This window comes from Elgaria multicarinata, chromosome 7, assembly GCF_023053635.1.
Source record: "Elgaria multicarinata webbii isolate HBS135686 ecotype San Diego chromosome 7, rElgMul1.1.pri, whole genome shotgun sequence".
NCBI classification, from domain to species: domain Eukaryota; kingdom Metazoa; phylum Chordata; class Lepidosauria; order Squamata; family Anguidae; genus Elgaria; species Elgaria multicarinata.
In genome coordinates, this window is record NC_086177.1 from 116,758,397 (window position 1) to 116,772,593 (window position 14,197).

At 58.7% G+C, this 14,197-nt stretch overlaps 1 protein-coding gene across 1 annotated transcript in view; it reads left to right on the forward strand.

Moving 5' to 3' along the window:
- SCRIB (scribble planar cell polarity protein) overlaps positions 1–14,113 on the forward strand; it is a 71,968-nt gene extending 57,855 nt beyond the window's left edge. The window contains exons 39-45 of the mRNA XM_063131394.1: positions 529–618; positions 1,376–1,570; positions 5,202–5,341; positions 5,524–5,585; positions 6,339–6,413; positions 12,197–12,248; positions 13,364–14,113. Of these exons, the coding sequence (XP_062987464.1) occupies positions 529–618; positions 1,376–1,570; positions 5,202–5,341; positions 5,524–5,585; positions 6,339–6,413; positions 12,197–12,248; positions 13,364–13,530 (781 nt within the window). The 3' untranslated portion in view covers positions 13,531–14,113. The remainder of the gene's footprint in view (positions 1–528; positions 619–1,375; positions 1,571–5,201; positions 5,342–5,523; positions 5,586–6,338; positions 6,414–12,196; positions 12,249–13,363) is intronic.
- The last annotated feature ends 84 nt before the right edge of the window (positions 14,114–14,197 follow it).

A 14,197-nucleotide genomic window follows, 5' to 3' on the forward strand; every position in this document is an offset into this window, starting at 1 on the left:
TCCAGGAGTTTTAGACTTCAGTTGCCATCAGCCCCAGCCAGGGATGCTGAGTGTTGTAGTCCAAAATATCTATGTGGGGGAGGGGGGCACCAGGTTTAAGGAGACAGCGCCCTAACCCTAACCCTAACCCAGAAAGTGGCTCAGAATTCCTCCTGAAGATAACTTGCATCAAACCCGCCCCCCACCCCATGGAAAATGCCATTTTCAAAGATGGGTGGAGAGGATGGAGGGGAGAGTAAGGAAGTTGTGGGGGGACTTGGGGGGGACGCGGAGCCGCCGGGAGCCCCCCTTTCCATTGGGTATAGCTTTTGAGCTCCCTTCTGAAGGTGTCAGGCCGGCCGGCCGGCTGGCCGGCCAGCTCCTGTTCTCAAGCAAAACTGGAGGCTCCGTGGACACTGGATCTTCTGGGCTTGCTCGACCTTCAGACGGAGACCCAGTGGATCCTCGACCCCGGTTCTGCACCCACCCCTCCTGAAGCCTCCCAGGAGCCCTGTGGGCCATAGCTGACATCTCTCTGTGCGTTGCCAGGTTCTCAGAGCCCGACCGGCACAACGGCTCGCAGAGGAACTCCCTGGAGGAGGGCCTGAAGCTGGAGCCACGGCCCACGTCCACGGCTAGGTAAGAAGGGGAGGGGGAGGCGCAGTCTCTCTATTCGGCCCTGGTTAGGCCTCATCTAGAGTATTGTGTCCAGTTCTGGGCTCCACAATTCAAGAAGGACGCAGACAAGCTGGAGCGTGTTCAGAAGAGGGCAACCAGGATGATCAGGGGTCTGGAAACAAAGCCCTATGAAGAGAGACTGAATGAACTGGGCATGTTTAGCCTGGAGAAGAGAAGGTTGAGGGGAGACAGGATAGCACTCTTCAAATACTTAAAAGGTTGTCACACAGAGGAGGGCCAGGATCTCTTCTCCATCCTCCCAGAGTGCAGGACATGGAATAACGGGCTCAAGTTAAAGGAAGCCAGATTCCAGCTGGACATCAGGAAAAACTTCCTGACTGTTAGAGCAGTACGACAATGGAATCAGTTGCCTGGTGAGGTTGTGGGCTCTCCCATACTAGAGGCCTTCAAGAGGCAGCTGGACAAGCATCTGTCAGGGATGCTTTAGGGTGGATTCCTGCCTTGAGCAGGGGGTTGGACTCGATGGCCTTGTAGGCCTCTTCCAACTCTACTATTCTATGATTCTATGATTCTGTTTATTTATTTATTTACTTACTACATTTTTATACCGCCCAATAGCCGAGGCTCTCTGGGCGGTTCACAAAAATTAAAACCATGAAAAGCATAAAACAACCAACTATTTGAAAACATGAATACAAAATACAATACCCGGAGGGGGGTGGGGCTGAGCCCGCCTGACTGTCCTCTCTCTGCCCAGGCTGAGCCCGCCTTGCCCCAGAGGTGGGGAGCTGGGGGCGCCCGTCAGGACAGCGAAAGCTGAGCGGAGGCATCAGGAGCGGCTCCGTGTGCAGAGCCCGGAGCTCCTCAGCGCCCAGGAGAAGAAGCAGGAGCTCTCCCCGGCCGAGAGGCGGGCCCTGGAAGCGGAGAAGCGGGCCATGTGGCGGGCAGCCCGGTAGGTGGGCGCAGAGGCCTCTGGGCCCTGCCGCTGGAGTCCTCCCAGGGTGATGGCAGGGGCGCTCTGCCCCCTTGGCTGCCGCCGCCGCCGCATGCCCTCCGACGCTCTCTTTGGTTTGCATTGGGGCGGACTCTGGTGCCCCCCACTCCGGCTCTTTGCATGGGGGGGCTTCCTGCTGCCTGCCTTCCCCATTGATGTCTGTTTCTGCATCCAGCCCAGGTGGGCTCAGAGTTCTGTTTGCATGTGCCCCCTATAAGGCTTCCCGCATTTTGTTCATGGCCTTTCCAGCTGGGATGGGTGAGAGCCTATTTTAGGGCCTTCTCCAGGGGGGTGACAGCAGCGGCGGCGGCAGTGAAAAGGCCCAGCTTCTCCGCCCCTGCTGCTTGTGGTTGGTTTCATCCCGTAGAGTTATTCCTGGTGGTGGTGGGGCTCTTACAACGTGGACCCCAGAGCAGGTGGATGGGGCCTTGGAATTCTGCTGGCACCACTTTCCAAGTCACGGGGCACGTAACGTCGCTGGCATGGGCTCTGGCTCGGACTTCAGGCTGTGCTGCAGAAGTTTACCGCTCCTGACCGGTTTCTGTGGGCTGCTTTCTGTTTGTTCAGCCTGGAGACAGCAGTGGATTCTGGGAGCGGCGGGGCTGAGCACCAGCGCATGTGACCTTTGCCCCTTTGGGCCGCTTAAGACGTCCAGGCGTGGACTTTCTATCTGGGGGACCGAGGCGACGGGGGCGTCTTGGGGAGAGGCCCTGGTTCCGCCTGTCCTGCCTCCTTTGCTTTAAAAAGCCACCCCAGTTAGAAGGAGGGCTGGCCATGTGCCCAGTCCCGCCGTGTTCCCTTGGCGGAAACAGGCAGCCTGCATCGTGGCCTAGCTCTGGGCAGATGGCGTGGGCCGCCCCAGTGAACGGCTTGTGTGGGACGTGGGACGTGCAGAGAGTGGTCTTCTCCATTCTCCTGCACCTCTCAGGGCGGGGGGGAGGAGGGTCCTCAGAGCCGGAGCAGCTGTGTTCGCGGGGTCTCTGGCCGTTCCTGGCTCGCTGGGGGTGGGGGGCATCAGCCCGTTGGCCTTGAGCCCCTGGTGCCCCCCCTCCAATGGTGGTGGGCTGCCACCACCCTCACCCGGGGCTTTGGCTGATGCCCAGAGTTGTTGCCATCAGCAACACCTGCCGGGTCCCAGGTCGCCCTCCCAGCGGCCTCTGGGTCCTGGGCTTTTTGACATCTGCTTGGAACGGTGGGGGGACGCTCTCCAAAGGGTGGCCCCGGCCCGAACAGGCAGAATGTTTTCGAGGTCCGCCTGCAGTGGGTAGTCGGTGGCTCAGCACCGGGGCGCCCCATTCTGTTGTACCAGCTGACGTTCCCGAGGCGTCCCTTCCTGGAGAGCCGGGTGTGTGTGCGTGCGGCAGTGGCTTTCCAGATGTTGTTGGACTCCAGATCCCATCCATCCCATCTAGTGTGATCAGTGGTCAGGGTCAGTGGGAGTTGTGCCCCCCCCCCCGCCTGGGCACTCGGTTCCTAGTCCTGGCTTAGCGGATTCTGCCGTAGCCGAGAGCGGCGTCAGTGAAGCAGCCGGGAGGCCTGCAGGGTCCCGGCGGCAGCTTCTCTCCTGTGCTCTTCCAGGCCCCAGAGTGCAGGACCTGAAGTGGCACAGCGAGCTTACGCGATTCTATAAACAGGCAGCTTTCAAAACGTGAAACGTTTCGGCATCAAATGTCAGCTTCAGTTCTTTGTTTGCCCCCTGGGGTGGCGTCGCGTTGCCTGTGCATCCGTTAGCCGCGACCCCCTGATTCCCCTTAGATGTGGAGCAAGGCCTTTGCCTTTCCCGGCACGGGGCCGCTGCCAGCCTTCCCCCCTTCGCCTCCATTGAGCAAGGCCGGCCTCCCCTTTGGTCGACGCCTGCAGCGTGAGCAGAACAGTCCGGCTGGGCAGGGATGGGGACAAGGGTTTGACACAGAGGTTGACCCAGGTCCCGAGTGGAGGCGGCTTCTTAAGCTCAGGGCCCAGGGAGGAGGCAGCTGCTGCTGTGGGAGCCGTGGCTCAGCGCTGGAGGGGCCCCCCCGGCACGCAGGTGGCCCCCGGTTCTGTCTCCAGCAGCGTCCCCAGGTGCGGCGGGCAAAGCCACCTGGGGCAGGAGAGTCACCCCGCGCTCTGCCTGGCACCCAGGGCTTCCCACGAAGGTTAAATGCAGTAGGAATAAATGCCAAGCCTTGCGTCTAGGTACCCCCAAACCATTGACGGGTCAAGCCTGGGAGGTGGGAAACCTGGCCGGGCAGCCCCTGCTGTGGAGAGCGTGTCAGGGTCTCGGTGGGCCGCAAGCGGAGTCTGCTGCGTGCCATTAGGGCGGGCGCCCTTTGGAGGGGAGGGAAGCGCACATGGGGGCCCCCTCCCAAGTCGGATTGACTCCAGCCCACCCCCACCCCCACCCCCGGTCTTCCCCTGAGGGGCTGGTTGCTGATGCCAGCCAGGCCTTCTGGCACTCTGGTGGGCCGGGCAGTGCTGCTGCAGGAGCTTCCTCTTTCCTTGGGGGAGAAGCCTGAGGAGGGGCCTGGAGCTGGGTCGCCCCATATTTATTTATTTATTTATTTATTTATTTATTTATTTTATTGCACTTGTATACTGCCCCCATAGCCAGAGCTCTCTGGGCGGTTTACAGAAATCCTAAAATTGAGATAAAAACGAGTATACAAAATTTAAAATTCTAAAACACAGAACATCCACACAGAAAGCATATGGCCTTGGGCAGGGGCCAGCGCGTCCCCCTGCCCCCTCCAGTGCACGAGGGGTGCACGCCGTCACGGCCTCGGCAGCGCGCAGCACAAGGACTGGCGGACTCCCCTGGCCTGGACGTGGCGGCCCTGCGCGTGGCCACCCGCTTCCTCCCTTCGTTCGCGCCTTTCAGCTGAGCTAGCCTTCAAGGCAGCCGTCTGCATCCTCTGCTCTTCCTTCCTCTGCTTCTGTGGCTGCTCATGTGCCCTCCCAGGTGCCTCTGTACCCCCCCCCCCCAGAAAGAACTGCCTTGGTTGTTCCTGGAAACCCCTTTGTGGCTGCCCAGCCTCTGCCTGTCTCCCTCTCTCTGTCTCTCTCTGTCCTCGCTTGCCTGTCGTGACTTCTGCGTCTCCCTCCTCTCCTTCTCAGCTCTTCCACTCTAGAAGAGAGCATTAAACAGTATGAGCAGGACCTGGCCAGGAGGCTGTACCAGGCCCGGCAGCAGCAGGCACCGGGCCAGGGCCCTGCTGTCTCCAGAGGCCAACCCAGGTGTGCAGCGCTTCCCACCCACCCTCGTCGTGCGGAGCAGGACCTCGGCTGGCCCCAGAGACGCCCCCTCCCGGGGCCAAAGGGGGAACCCGGTGCGCTTGCCGAAGCACGTCAGGAGTGCCGGCAGTCTGGGCAGCAGGCGCTGGGCGGTGCCCTGGTGGCCTCTTGCTGCCCCCTCCTCTCAGAGGCCGGGCAGGACGTTGTGGCCGCTCTGGGGCCTCCGGCTGTAGGCGCGTCACTCGGCGTCACTGCGTTGGCCAAGAGAAGGGGGGTTCTCCTCCCCCACCCCCCACCCCGGGTGATGGCTGCCTTGGGGATCACACCAGCTCCCCCCTCCCCTCCCGCCCTCCCTCTCTCTCTCTCTCTCTCTGGACAGGATGAAGTCCTTGGAGCAGGACGCGCTCAAAGCCCAGATGGTGATTGCCAAGTCCAAGGAGGGGAAGAAGCGCAGCACGCTGGAGCAGCTGGCGGAGTCGCCCTCCCCGGCCCCCACCCCCTCACCAACCCCCCTGGATGGTATCTCTCTTCCTTTGCATATGTATCTCCTGCTGCTCTTGCAGGCAGGGAGGTGGAGTCATTTCCCAGGGGTGGGAGGGAGGGAGGGAGGGAGAGCAGGCAGATGGGAATCCCCTTCCTCCCCCCCCCCCCCCCAGGGACAGGGGTTCTTAATCCTCATTCCCTCCCCGCCTCTTTCGCAGAATTCAGCTCCCGGATCGTCGCATCGCCAGGCAGACTGGTAGGAGGCGGGCCCATGGCGCGGGCGGGCCTTGGGGGGGGGGCATCCCTGCAGCAGCTGGGCCCTGGCATCTCCCTTCCTGAGGCTGGCCATGCCCTGGGTCAGGGGGCTCTCTCCAGGCCCGCTCTGCCCAACCAAAGAGGGTTGCCTGGCTGCTCCCTTCCCTTCCTTGCCTCAGCTCTGCCCCTGGGCTTGGCTGTTTTCTCCCGCGGCCTCCTTTTCGCCCCAGGGCCTCTGCTCTGAGGAAGAGGCTCAGGGACACCCACACACCCGCTCGTGGCCTCTGCGTTTGCCCTGGCCACGACATTCCCTTTCCAGCGCAGTGAGCGCTCTTCCTCTCGCGCCCTTGAGGCCCTGGCCGGCCTCCTCCCCGCCGCATCCCGTGTCTGGAGCTGCTGTGGCCCACAGGGCGCCCCTCTCTCAGACGGCTGGTGTGAGGGGCAAGGGCCTTGGGGTGCTTGGGACGGAGGACACCCCCCCCCCCCGCAAGGCAGCCCTCGCTCCGATTGTGGCTCTGGCATGTGGCTGGGCCCAGAAGGTGCACCGGAGCCTGGCTCTGGGTCTGGCTCTGTCGCGGGCTGCCTCATCCCCCAGTGCCGCCACCGGTGGGGCTAAATTTGCCCCCCTCCGACCGAACCTCTGGCCCCTCACAGCCCCCTGCTTGCCTGCCTGCCCCCGCCCTCATTCATTCTGTTCTTCTTCTTCTTCTTCTTCTTCTTTTTCTTCTTCTCTCTGCCTCTCCCCCACCCCACAACTCCTCTCCGCTGCCCCTTCCAGTCTGTGCCTGAAAAGAAGTTTCTCTACAGGGAATTTGCTGCCATTCCTTCTTCCAAACCTGTTTATGAAATCCAGGTACAAGCTGCTTGCGTCAGGTGACAGCCGGAGGTGGCCTTTGCCCTCTGGGAGGCCCGGGCACTCCGGCTGGTGGCTCTAGGTCGGCTGTTATGTCAGTGAGGGGCTGAAACCCTGGAAGACACCGAGAGCCCCGCGGAGACACCGGTGGCCCTCCAGGCAGGCTTGACTGCGCCCATGTTCAGGCCGTGCGCATTCCGGGGCCTGAAACGTTGCTCGTCCCTCCTCCACAGGCGTCAGGGGAGCAATAACCTAGTGCAGGGACGGGACTGCAGCCCCCATCATGGGCTGCACTGGCTGATGGGCGTTGCAATCCATCAGCAGCCTTTCCTATCCCTTGCTTCGAGGGAGAGCCCCTGGTTGCTCCCAGGCTCAGTTGCTGGCATCCCCAGTTGAATGGAAATCACGGGGAAGGGTTAGGGGCCCCTGGCGGACGAGCGCCTGGACAGCCGCAGGGGAGGCAAGGCGGTGGGCTGAGCTGCCCAGTGTCCTCTTGCCAGGGTGATCTTGGGTCCTTTCCCCGCTCCCCCAGCTTCAGGGACTGCCGTGACAAGGCCCGCGAGGCAGGCCTTCGTCCACCCCCCGCCCCGCCCCGCCCCAAGGAGGGAGACGGTCCAACCGATGGGGCCGTTCCGCTGCTCACTTGCCAGGGTGTCCGGTCAGTCTTCTGTGCCAGGGGAGAGGGGCTCCCACGGCCTGTCCAGACCTCCCCTTGGAGATGGCCTCTCCCTAGGCTGCCCCAAAGAGCCCCTCTGCCAGGGCTGGCCAGCACAAAGAGAGCACCTGGATCAGACCAATGGCCGGCCTGCGCCACCGTCTTCATAGAATCCTAGAATAGTAGAGTTGGAATCTCTACTATTCTATGATTCTATGGAAGGGGACTATAAGACCATCGAGTCCAATCCCCTATTCAGTGCAGGAATCCACCCAAAAGCATACCTGACACATGGCTGTCCAGCTGCCTCTTGAAGGCCTCTCAGGTAGGAGAGCCCACAACCTCCCTAGGACATTGGTTCCATGCTCGTACTGCTCTGACAGTCAGGAGGTTTTTCCTGATGTCCAGCCAGAGTCTGGCTTCTTGTCACTTGAGCCCGTTCTTCCGTGTCCTGCACTCTGGGAGGATCGAGAAGAGATCCTGGCCCTCCTCTGTGTGACAACCTTTCAAGTCCTTGAAGAGTGCTATCATGTCTCCCCTCAATCTTCTCTTCTCCAGGCTAAACATGCCCCGTTCTTTCAGTCTCTCTTCATAGGGCTTTGTTTCTAGACCCCTGATCATCCTGGTTGCCCTCCTCTGAATACGCTCCAGCTTGTCTGCATCCTTCTTGAAGTGTGGTGCCCAGAACTGGACGCAACCAGTGCCAAATAGAGGGGAACCAGTACCTCACGCGATTTGGAAGCTATATTTCTATTAATGCATCCCAAAATAGCATTTGCTTTTCTTGCAGCCACATCACACTGTTGGCTCCTATTCAGCTTGTGATCTACAACAATTCCAATATCCTTCTCGTTTGTAGTATTGCTGGGCCAAGTATCCCCCATCTTGTAACTGTGCATTTGGTTTCTTTTTCCTAGGTGTAGAACTTGGCATTTATCCCTATTAAATTTCATTCTGTATTTATTTATTTATTACATTTTTATACCACCCAATAGCCGAAGCTCTCTGTACTTTTCAGCCCAGCACTCCAGCCTATCAAGATCACTTTGAAGTTTGTTTCTGTCTTCCAGGGTATTAGCTATTCCACCCAATTTTGTGTCATCTGCAAATTTGATGAGCGTTCCCTGCACCTCCTCGTCCAAATCATTAATAAAAATGTTGAAGAGCACTGGGCCTAGGACTGAGCCCTGCGGCACCCCACTCGTTGCCTCTCCCCAGTTTGAGAAGTTTCCATTGATAAGTACTCTTTGAGTCCGATTCTGTAGCCAACTGTGAATCCACCTAATAGTTGTTCCATCTAGCCCACTTTTAGCTCATTTGCTGATCAGATTGTCATGGAGCACTTTGTCAAAAGCTTTGCTGAAGTCAAGATATATGACATCCACAGTATTCCCACAGTCCACAAGGGAGGTTACCCGATCAAAGAATAAGATCAGATTAGTCTGACAGGATTTGTTCTTGACAAATCCATGTTGGCTTCTTGTAATCACTGCATTATTTTCAAAGTGCTTATTGACTGACTTCTTTATAATCTGCACCAAAATTTTCCCAGGCATTAATGTCAGACTAACTGGTCTGTAGTTCCCAGCTTCCTCCTTTTTGCCCTTTTTGAAGATAGGGACAACGTTAGCCCTCCTCCAGTCGTCCGGCACCTCACCCGTCATCCATGGTTTTGCAAAGATAATAGACAAAGGTTCTGAGAGTTCTTCCGCTAGCTCCTTCATTACTCTAGGATGCAGTTCATCGGGCCCTGGAGATTTGAACTCATTCAAGGAAATTAGGTGTTCTTTGGCCATTTGTTTATCAATCTCAAACTGCAATCCTGCCCCCTCAACTTGTACTTCACTTTTTCCATGGGGGTCATAGACCCACTTTTGGGAGAAGACCGAGGCAAAGTAGGAATTGAGCACTTCAGCCTTTTCTTTGTCATCTGTTATCAATTTGCCATCCTCATTAAGCAGCTGAACCACCATTTCTTTCCTCTGTCTTTTACTACTCACGTATCTGAAGAAAGCCTTTTTATGGCTTTTAGCATCCCTCACTAATCTCAGCTCATTCTCAGCTTTAGCCTTCCTGGCTTTATTTTGGCACTTCTGTGCCACCTGACTGTACTCTTCTTTTGTAGCCTGGCCTTCCTTCCACCTCCTATATGTGTCCTTTTCTGTTTTCATGTCATCTCTTGTTTCCAGCCTGTGGGTATTGGGCGCTGCAGCCACTGAGAGCCTTGCCCCGCTCCATGAATTTATCTAGTGCTCGTTTAAGCTGTGGCTGTTGCCACATCTTGGGCTAGCAAGTTCCATAGTTGGGCTGGGCAAATGGATAGATGGCATCAGTGGAGCTCTCCCGCCTCAGAGCATCCAGCGTCCTCTGGGCTTCTGTCATCAGGGAGGGAGGAGTGGACGGGCGGACGGACTGGTTGGGTGGGTGGGGAGGGCATTTCCGAGCTCTTCCATAGCCCCGGGGGCACGTAGGCTGGCAGCCCTTTCATCTGTCCTGAATCTCCTGCCATTTGGCTTCATTGACCCCAAGTTGTTGTTCTACGAGAGAGCAAGAAGCAAAGCCCCCTTTCCACTTCCTCCACGCCATGGGCCGCTGTGTGCACCTCTGGCGTCTCTGCCCTCACTTGCCTTTTTCTAAGCTAAAAAGCCCCAAACATCGTAACCTTTCCTTGCGTAGGAGTTTCCCTCGCCTCCTGCTCCTCCTCCCGCCGCCCCCCGATCATTTTCATTGCCCTTTTCTGCACCGTTTACAGCTCTGTAATCTCTTTCTGAGCTGATGTGATGGGAACTGATCCCAGGGCTCCCAAGCGTGGCGGCATCATCGCTTTGTAAAAAGCCGTTGCGATACTGGCAGTTCTATTTTTGCTCCCGTCCCCGAAGACCCCTACCATGGAACTCACCTTTCCCACTTTGCTGTGAGGGGGCATTGGGGGGAGGTAGCCCCCCCCCCTCATTCCACGGGGAGGCCGTCTGAGGCCTGCGAGTTGCCCACCCCAGCTCTAAAGGAAGCCCCAAGCCTGCTTTCTCCCAACTCTCCTTCCTTCTTTGCGCCCTTCCTGGCTCCGTCGTGGCCTGAAGGAGAAGGCACTGGTGGCGTGGCGGAGCCTGCTAAGCCAAAAGGAGGTCAGCTCTGCAGCATATTGGAGTGTCGCTGAAGGAGAATCCCGTTCTGCTGGGAACATCTGGAGACACCGCTCCGCCCGTCCCTGCTGCCGTGGCCGTGGCTGCAGCTCTACGGGGTCCGGTGGAAGGGAGCGGTGACGGGGCCAACCCGCAATGGCAGCTGCCTCCTGCCCCAGGCTTCCGTGCCCCGAAGCGTAGCGCTTGCCCTGGGCCCCTCGTGACCCACAGAGGGCTGTTGCTTCCTCAAGGTTCCCTTCGTGGGTGGGGGACGAAGGCGTCCGCTTCGCAGTGGCCCCTCCCTCCCTCCCTCCCTCCCCTCCTCTTCTCCAGTGCCACCTGGGCAACCAGTTTATCTGGACTGCTAAACAGGCAGCCACCAGCAATATCCTGCCAGCTGGCACTAGACAGGAGCTGATATTTAATCTGCAATAGTTAAAATGATAAAGACTCATTGTTTGACCACATTAAGTGATCTAAAGTATAAATTCCACTGTATCAGCCCAACTGCTCCACATGAAAAGCTGTTTATTTTCAAGACTGAATTTTCCCATTAATTTTTTATTCATTTATTACATTTCTTTCCTACCCAATATCAGAGCTGTCTGGGCGTTTACAAAACTTAAAACCACACGTACAGCATAATAACTAAAATATAAAGGCTTGAGAATATGAACCAATATGGACTTTAATGCCAAGTCTCTCTTGCTGCTAAAATTGAAAGTGGAGCCGTTCCTTTATTTTTAATGTGCCTAAGAACATAAGAAGAGCCCTGAGGCTGGATCAGACCAAGGGTCCATCTAGTCCAGCACTCTGTTCACGCAGTGGCCAGCCAGGGACCCACCAGCAAGACATGGTGCAACAGCACCCTCCCACCCATGTTCCCCAGCAACTGGTGCACACAGGCTTACCGCCTTGGATACTGGAGGTAGCACACAACCATCAGAGCTAGTAGCTGTGGAGAGCCTTCTCCTCCACCAGGAATTTATCCAACCCCCTTTTAAAGCCATCCAAATTGTTGGCCATCATTGCATCTTCTAGTAGTGAAGTCCAGAGTTGAACTATGTGCTGTGTGAAGAGGTACTTTTAGCTGTCCTGGATCTCCCACCAATCAGCTTCATGGGATGACCTTGTTGGGTTCTAGTATTATGGGAGAAGGAGAAAAATGTCTCACTGCCCACATTCTCCACACCGTGTATAATTTTGTACACCTCTGTCATGTCTCCCCTCGGTCTCCTTTTTTCCAAGCTGAACAATCCCATCTGTTGTACTCTTCCTTCATAGGGGAGACGCTCCAGTCCCTTAATCGTTTTAGTTGACGTTTTCTGCAATTTTCCAAACTGCTTCTCCTGGTGTCCAGCTGGAATCTGGCTTCCTTTAACTTGAGCCCGTTATTCCGTGTCCTGCACTCTGGGAGGATCGAGAAGAGATCCCGGCCCTCCTCTGTGGGATAACCTTTGGAGTATTTGAAGAGGGCTCTCATGTCTCCCCTCAACCTTCTCTCCTCCAGGCTCAACAGGCCCAGTTCTTTCAGTCTCTCTTCCTAGGGCTTTGTTTCCAGGCCCCTGGTCATCCTTGTCGCCCTCCTCTGAACCCCCACCGGAGCCCCGATGAAATCTCTTCAGGGAGGGCCAGGGCAGCTCTACAGCGCAGACCCTGCTCTCCTGTGGCAGCACCTTCCTTGTGGCCCGGGGTGGGCATGGGGGGGATTGAGGGTAGGGGGCTGAGAGATTGGCAGGCGCTCTGGACCTCTCTTGCTGCCGGTGGCAACACCAAGCCTTGCTCATTCCCCCTGCTGCCCTTCTTTGCACCCCCTCCCTCCCCATGTCTTCGTGTTCCTTGTAGTGAAGTTCTTCCCACCCCACCCCACGCACCAGCAGGAACTGGAGAGCACTCCTGCTTGACTCTGCAGGCAGCTTTGTGCGAGACCCAAGGGAAGGGGGGGTGCACACGGGGAGTGGGGAAGCATCCCGGGGGAGCCAGCTGTTAATGCCCTTTTGATCTTCCAGACTCCAGATGGCGGCGACGCCTGCAGGCTCCTCAACGATGCCGGCAGCTCAGGTAAGTGTCCAGGTGGAGCCTCTTGGCCTCACAGCCTCCTTTGCTGCCACAGGCGCCTCACCTGAATCCTCTGCTGTTTCTCTTCCTTCTAGACCGAATGGTCACCTCAGCAGCAAGGAGTAGTGGATAGGAGGGCGCAAACTAGGGATGGAGTGCTTCTGGTGGGGGTGGGGGCACAGAGTATGTTGCCCCCCACTGCCTCCTAAGGGATCTGGAGTGGAGACAGGAGCCTGTTCCTGCCTGTCTTGGGGGGGCGGGGGGGGGGCACAGTGGGGCCGGCCGGGGGCCGGAGCTTTCCCACCTTGCCTGGCTGTCAGGAGGGAAAAGCCGCGTTCTGAACAGCCTTCTGCCTTGGCAGCCGCGGAGTGTGGCCTGCCATAGGAGCTGCTTTGTGGGCAGAGGGAGGGCTTTCCTGCAAGGAGAGGCAGCACTTGTGCGCTTTGCAGAGCTGCCCCAGTGGTGCTTCACGAGCGCGAGCAGGCGGGCTCCGTTTTTCAGCCGCGCTTTGGGCGACAGGCGCCTCTTGTCCTCCCGGGCCCACGGGGCGGGACGTGCACAGCCCCTCTTGAAGGGGACGTCTTCGCCCCCACGTGGGCTTTGCTGCAGCTTCTCACCTGCCAGCGCTGCGGGGAGGCGCCCCTTTCCTCTTCCGTGGACACCGTGCGCGTGGTTGCTGCTCCTCCTGCCCCCGTGTAACGGAGGGGGCTCCTGAGGCTTTGTTCCTTTGCCTCTGCGCCAGAGACCTTCAGAAGCGCCGACGGTGCTGTGGCTGGGAAGCTGGAGCCGCTGGTGCTTCCCGGGACCGTGGGGCTCGCTGTTCCCGCCGATCCTACGGCAGGGCCAGAGGGGCAAAGCTGTGTGTCGCGGGGGGAGGCGGCGGCGGCTGTGGCACTGGCCCATGAGCCCCAGGTCCTGCTCTTCAGACACGGCTGCTCTTGCATCTGCAGGAGCCCATGGTCCCGGCAGCGGAAGGGGGGACACGGTGCCCTTCCCAGCCTTTGCTCACCGGAATACCTGCCGGCTGGGTGGCGACATGGGGGCCAGGGGCTGCCGGGCTCCCCCCTGCCTGACGCCCCCCTCTCTCTGTCTTCCTCCCTCCACCTCCCGCCGCCCAGTGAGTCAGGAGCAAGATGGACAGGCAGAGGACCAGGAGGAACCGCCGCCGCCGCCACCCCCCTCTGCGGCCCCCGGCGCATCCCCTCGGGAGGAGACGGGGCTCTTTGGTGGCCAGCGCGTGCTCCGGCACGGCCAGCACAGCTTGGAAGCGGCCGTCCCCACATAGGAGACCTGCCTTCGGCGGCTGTGAGCAAATAACACCAAGCCAGGGGCCAGCTCTGTGGACAGCGTGGAACGGGGCCAGCTGGCCCCTGCATGGACCCCGGGCAGAACACCTCCCCGGAGGCTTAGCCGGCACCTCTCAGGCCGTGGGTCTCCCTCCTCTCCCCACAAGGCTCTGGGACAGTGAAGAGCAGCAGCGGCAGGGCTAAGGGAGGCCCGTGGCATGGCATGAATGTTTCTGCTGCTTGGGCGTGTGTGTGCAGCGGCTGCCACAGCCACCTGACCGCTGCCTGCGGGAGCCCCAGCAGACCTTTGCCAAACCGCAGGTGAGGTGGCCCCCCTCCTACCACCTCCCCCCGCTCCAGGGCAGCGGATGGCCCCCGAGAGAGAGGGGGCAAAGCTTTACCCTGTGCTGCCGTTTCCTGCCTCTTTCTCGTCCGAGAGCCTGGCCATCCTATCGGTGCCCAGGGGGGCAGGGGCAGCCTGCAGGAACCGGTGCCTCAGTCTGCTTCACCAGGTAGGAGGGAAATGCCCGAGAGCTGCCCGGGGCAAGCCAAGGTGGAGCCGTGAGGGGGGGTGGGGGGGCAAGCATAGGGACAGGCTAGTTGCATTAGGACGTGGGGGTAATGCAGATAGACGGTACAGTGAAATAGGAGGATGTGGGGGTTGGG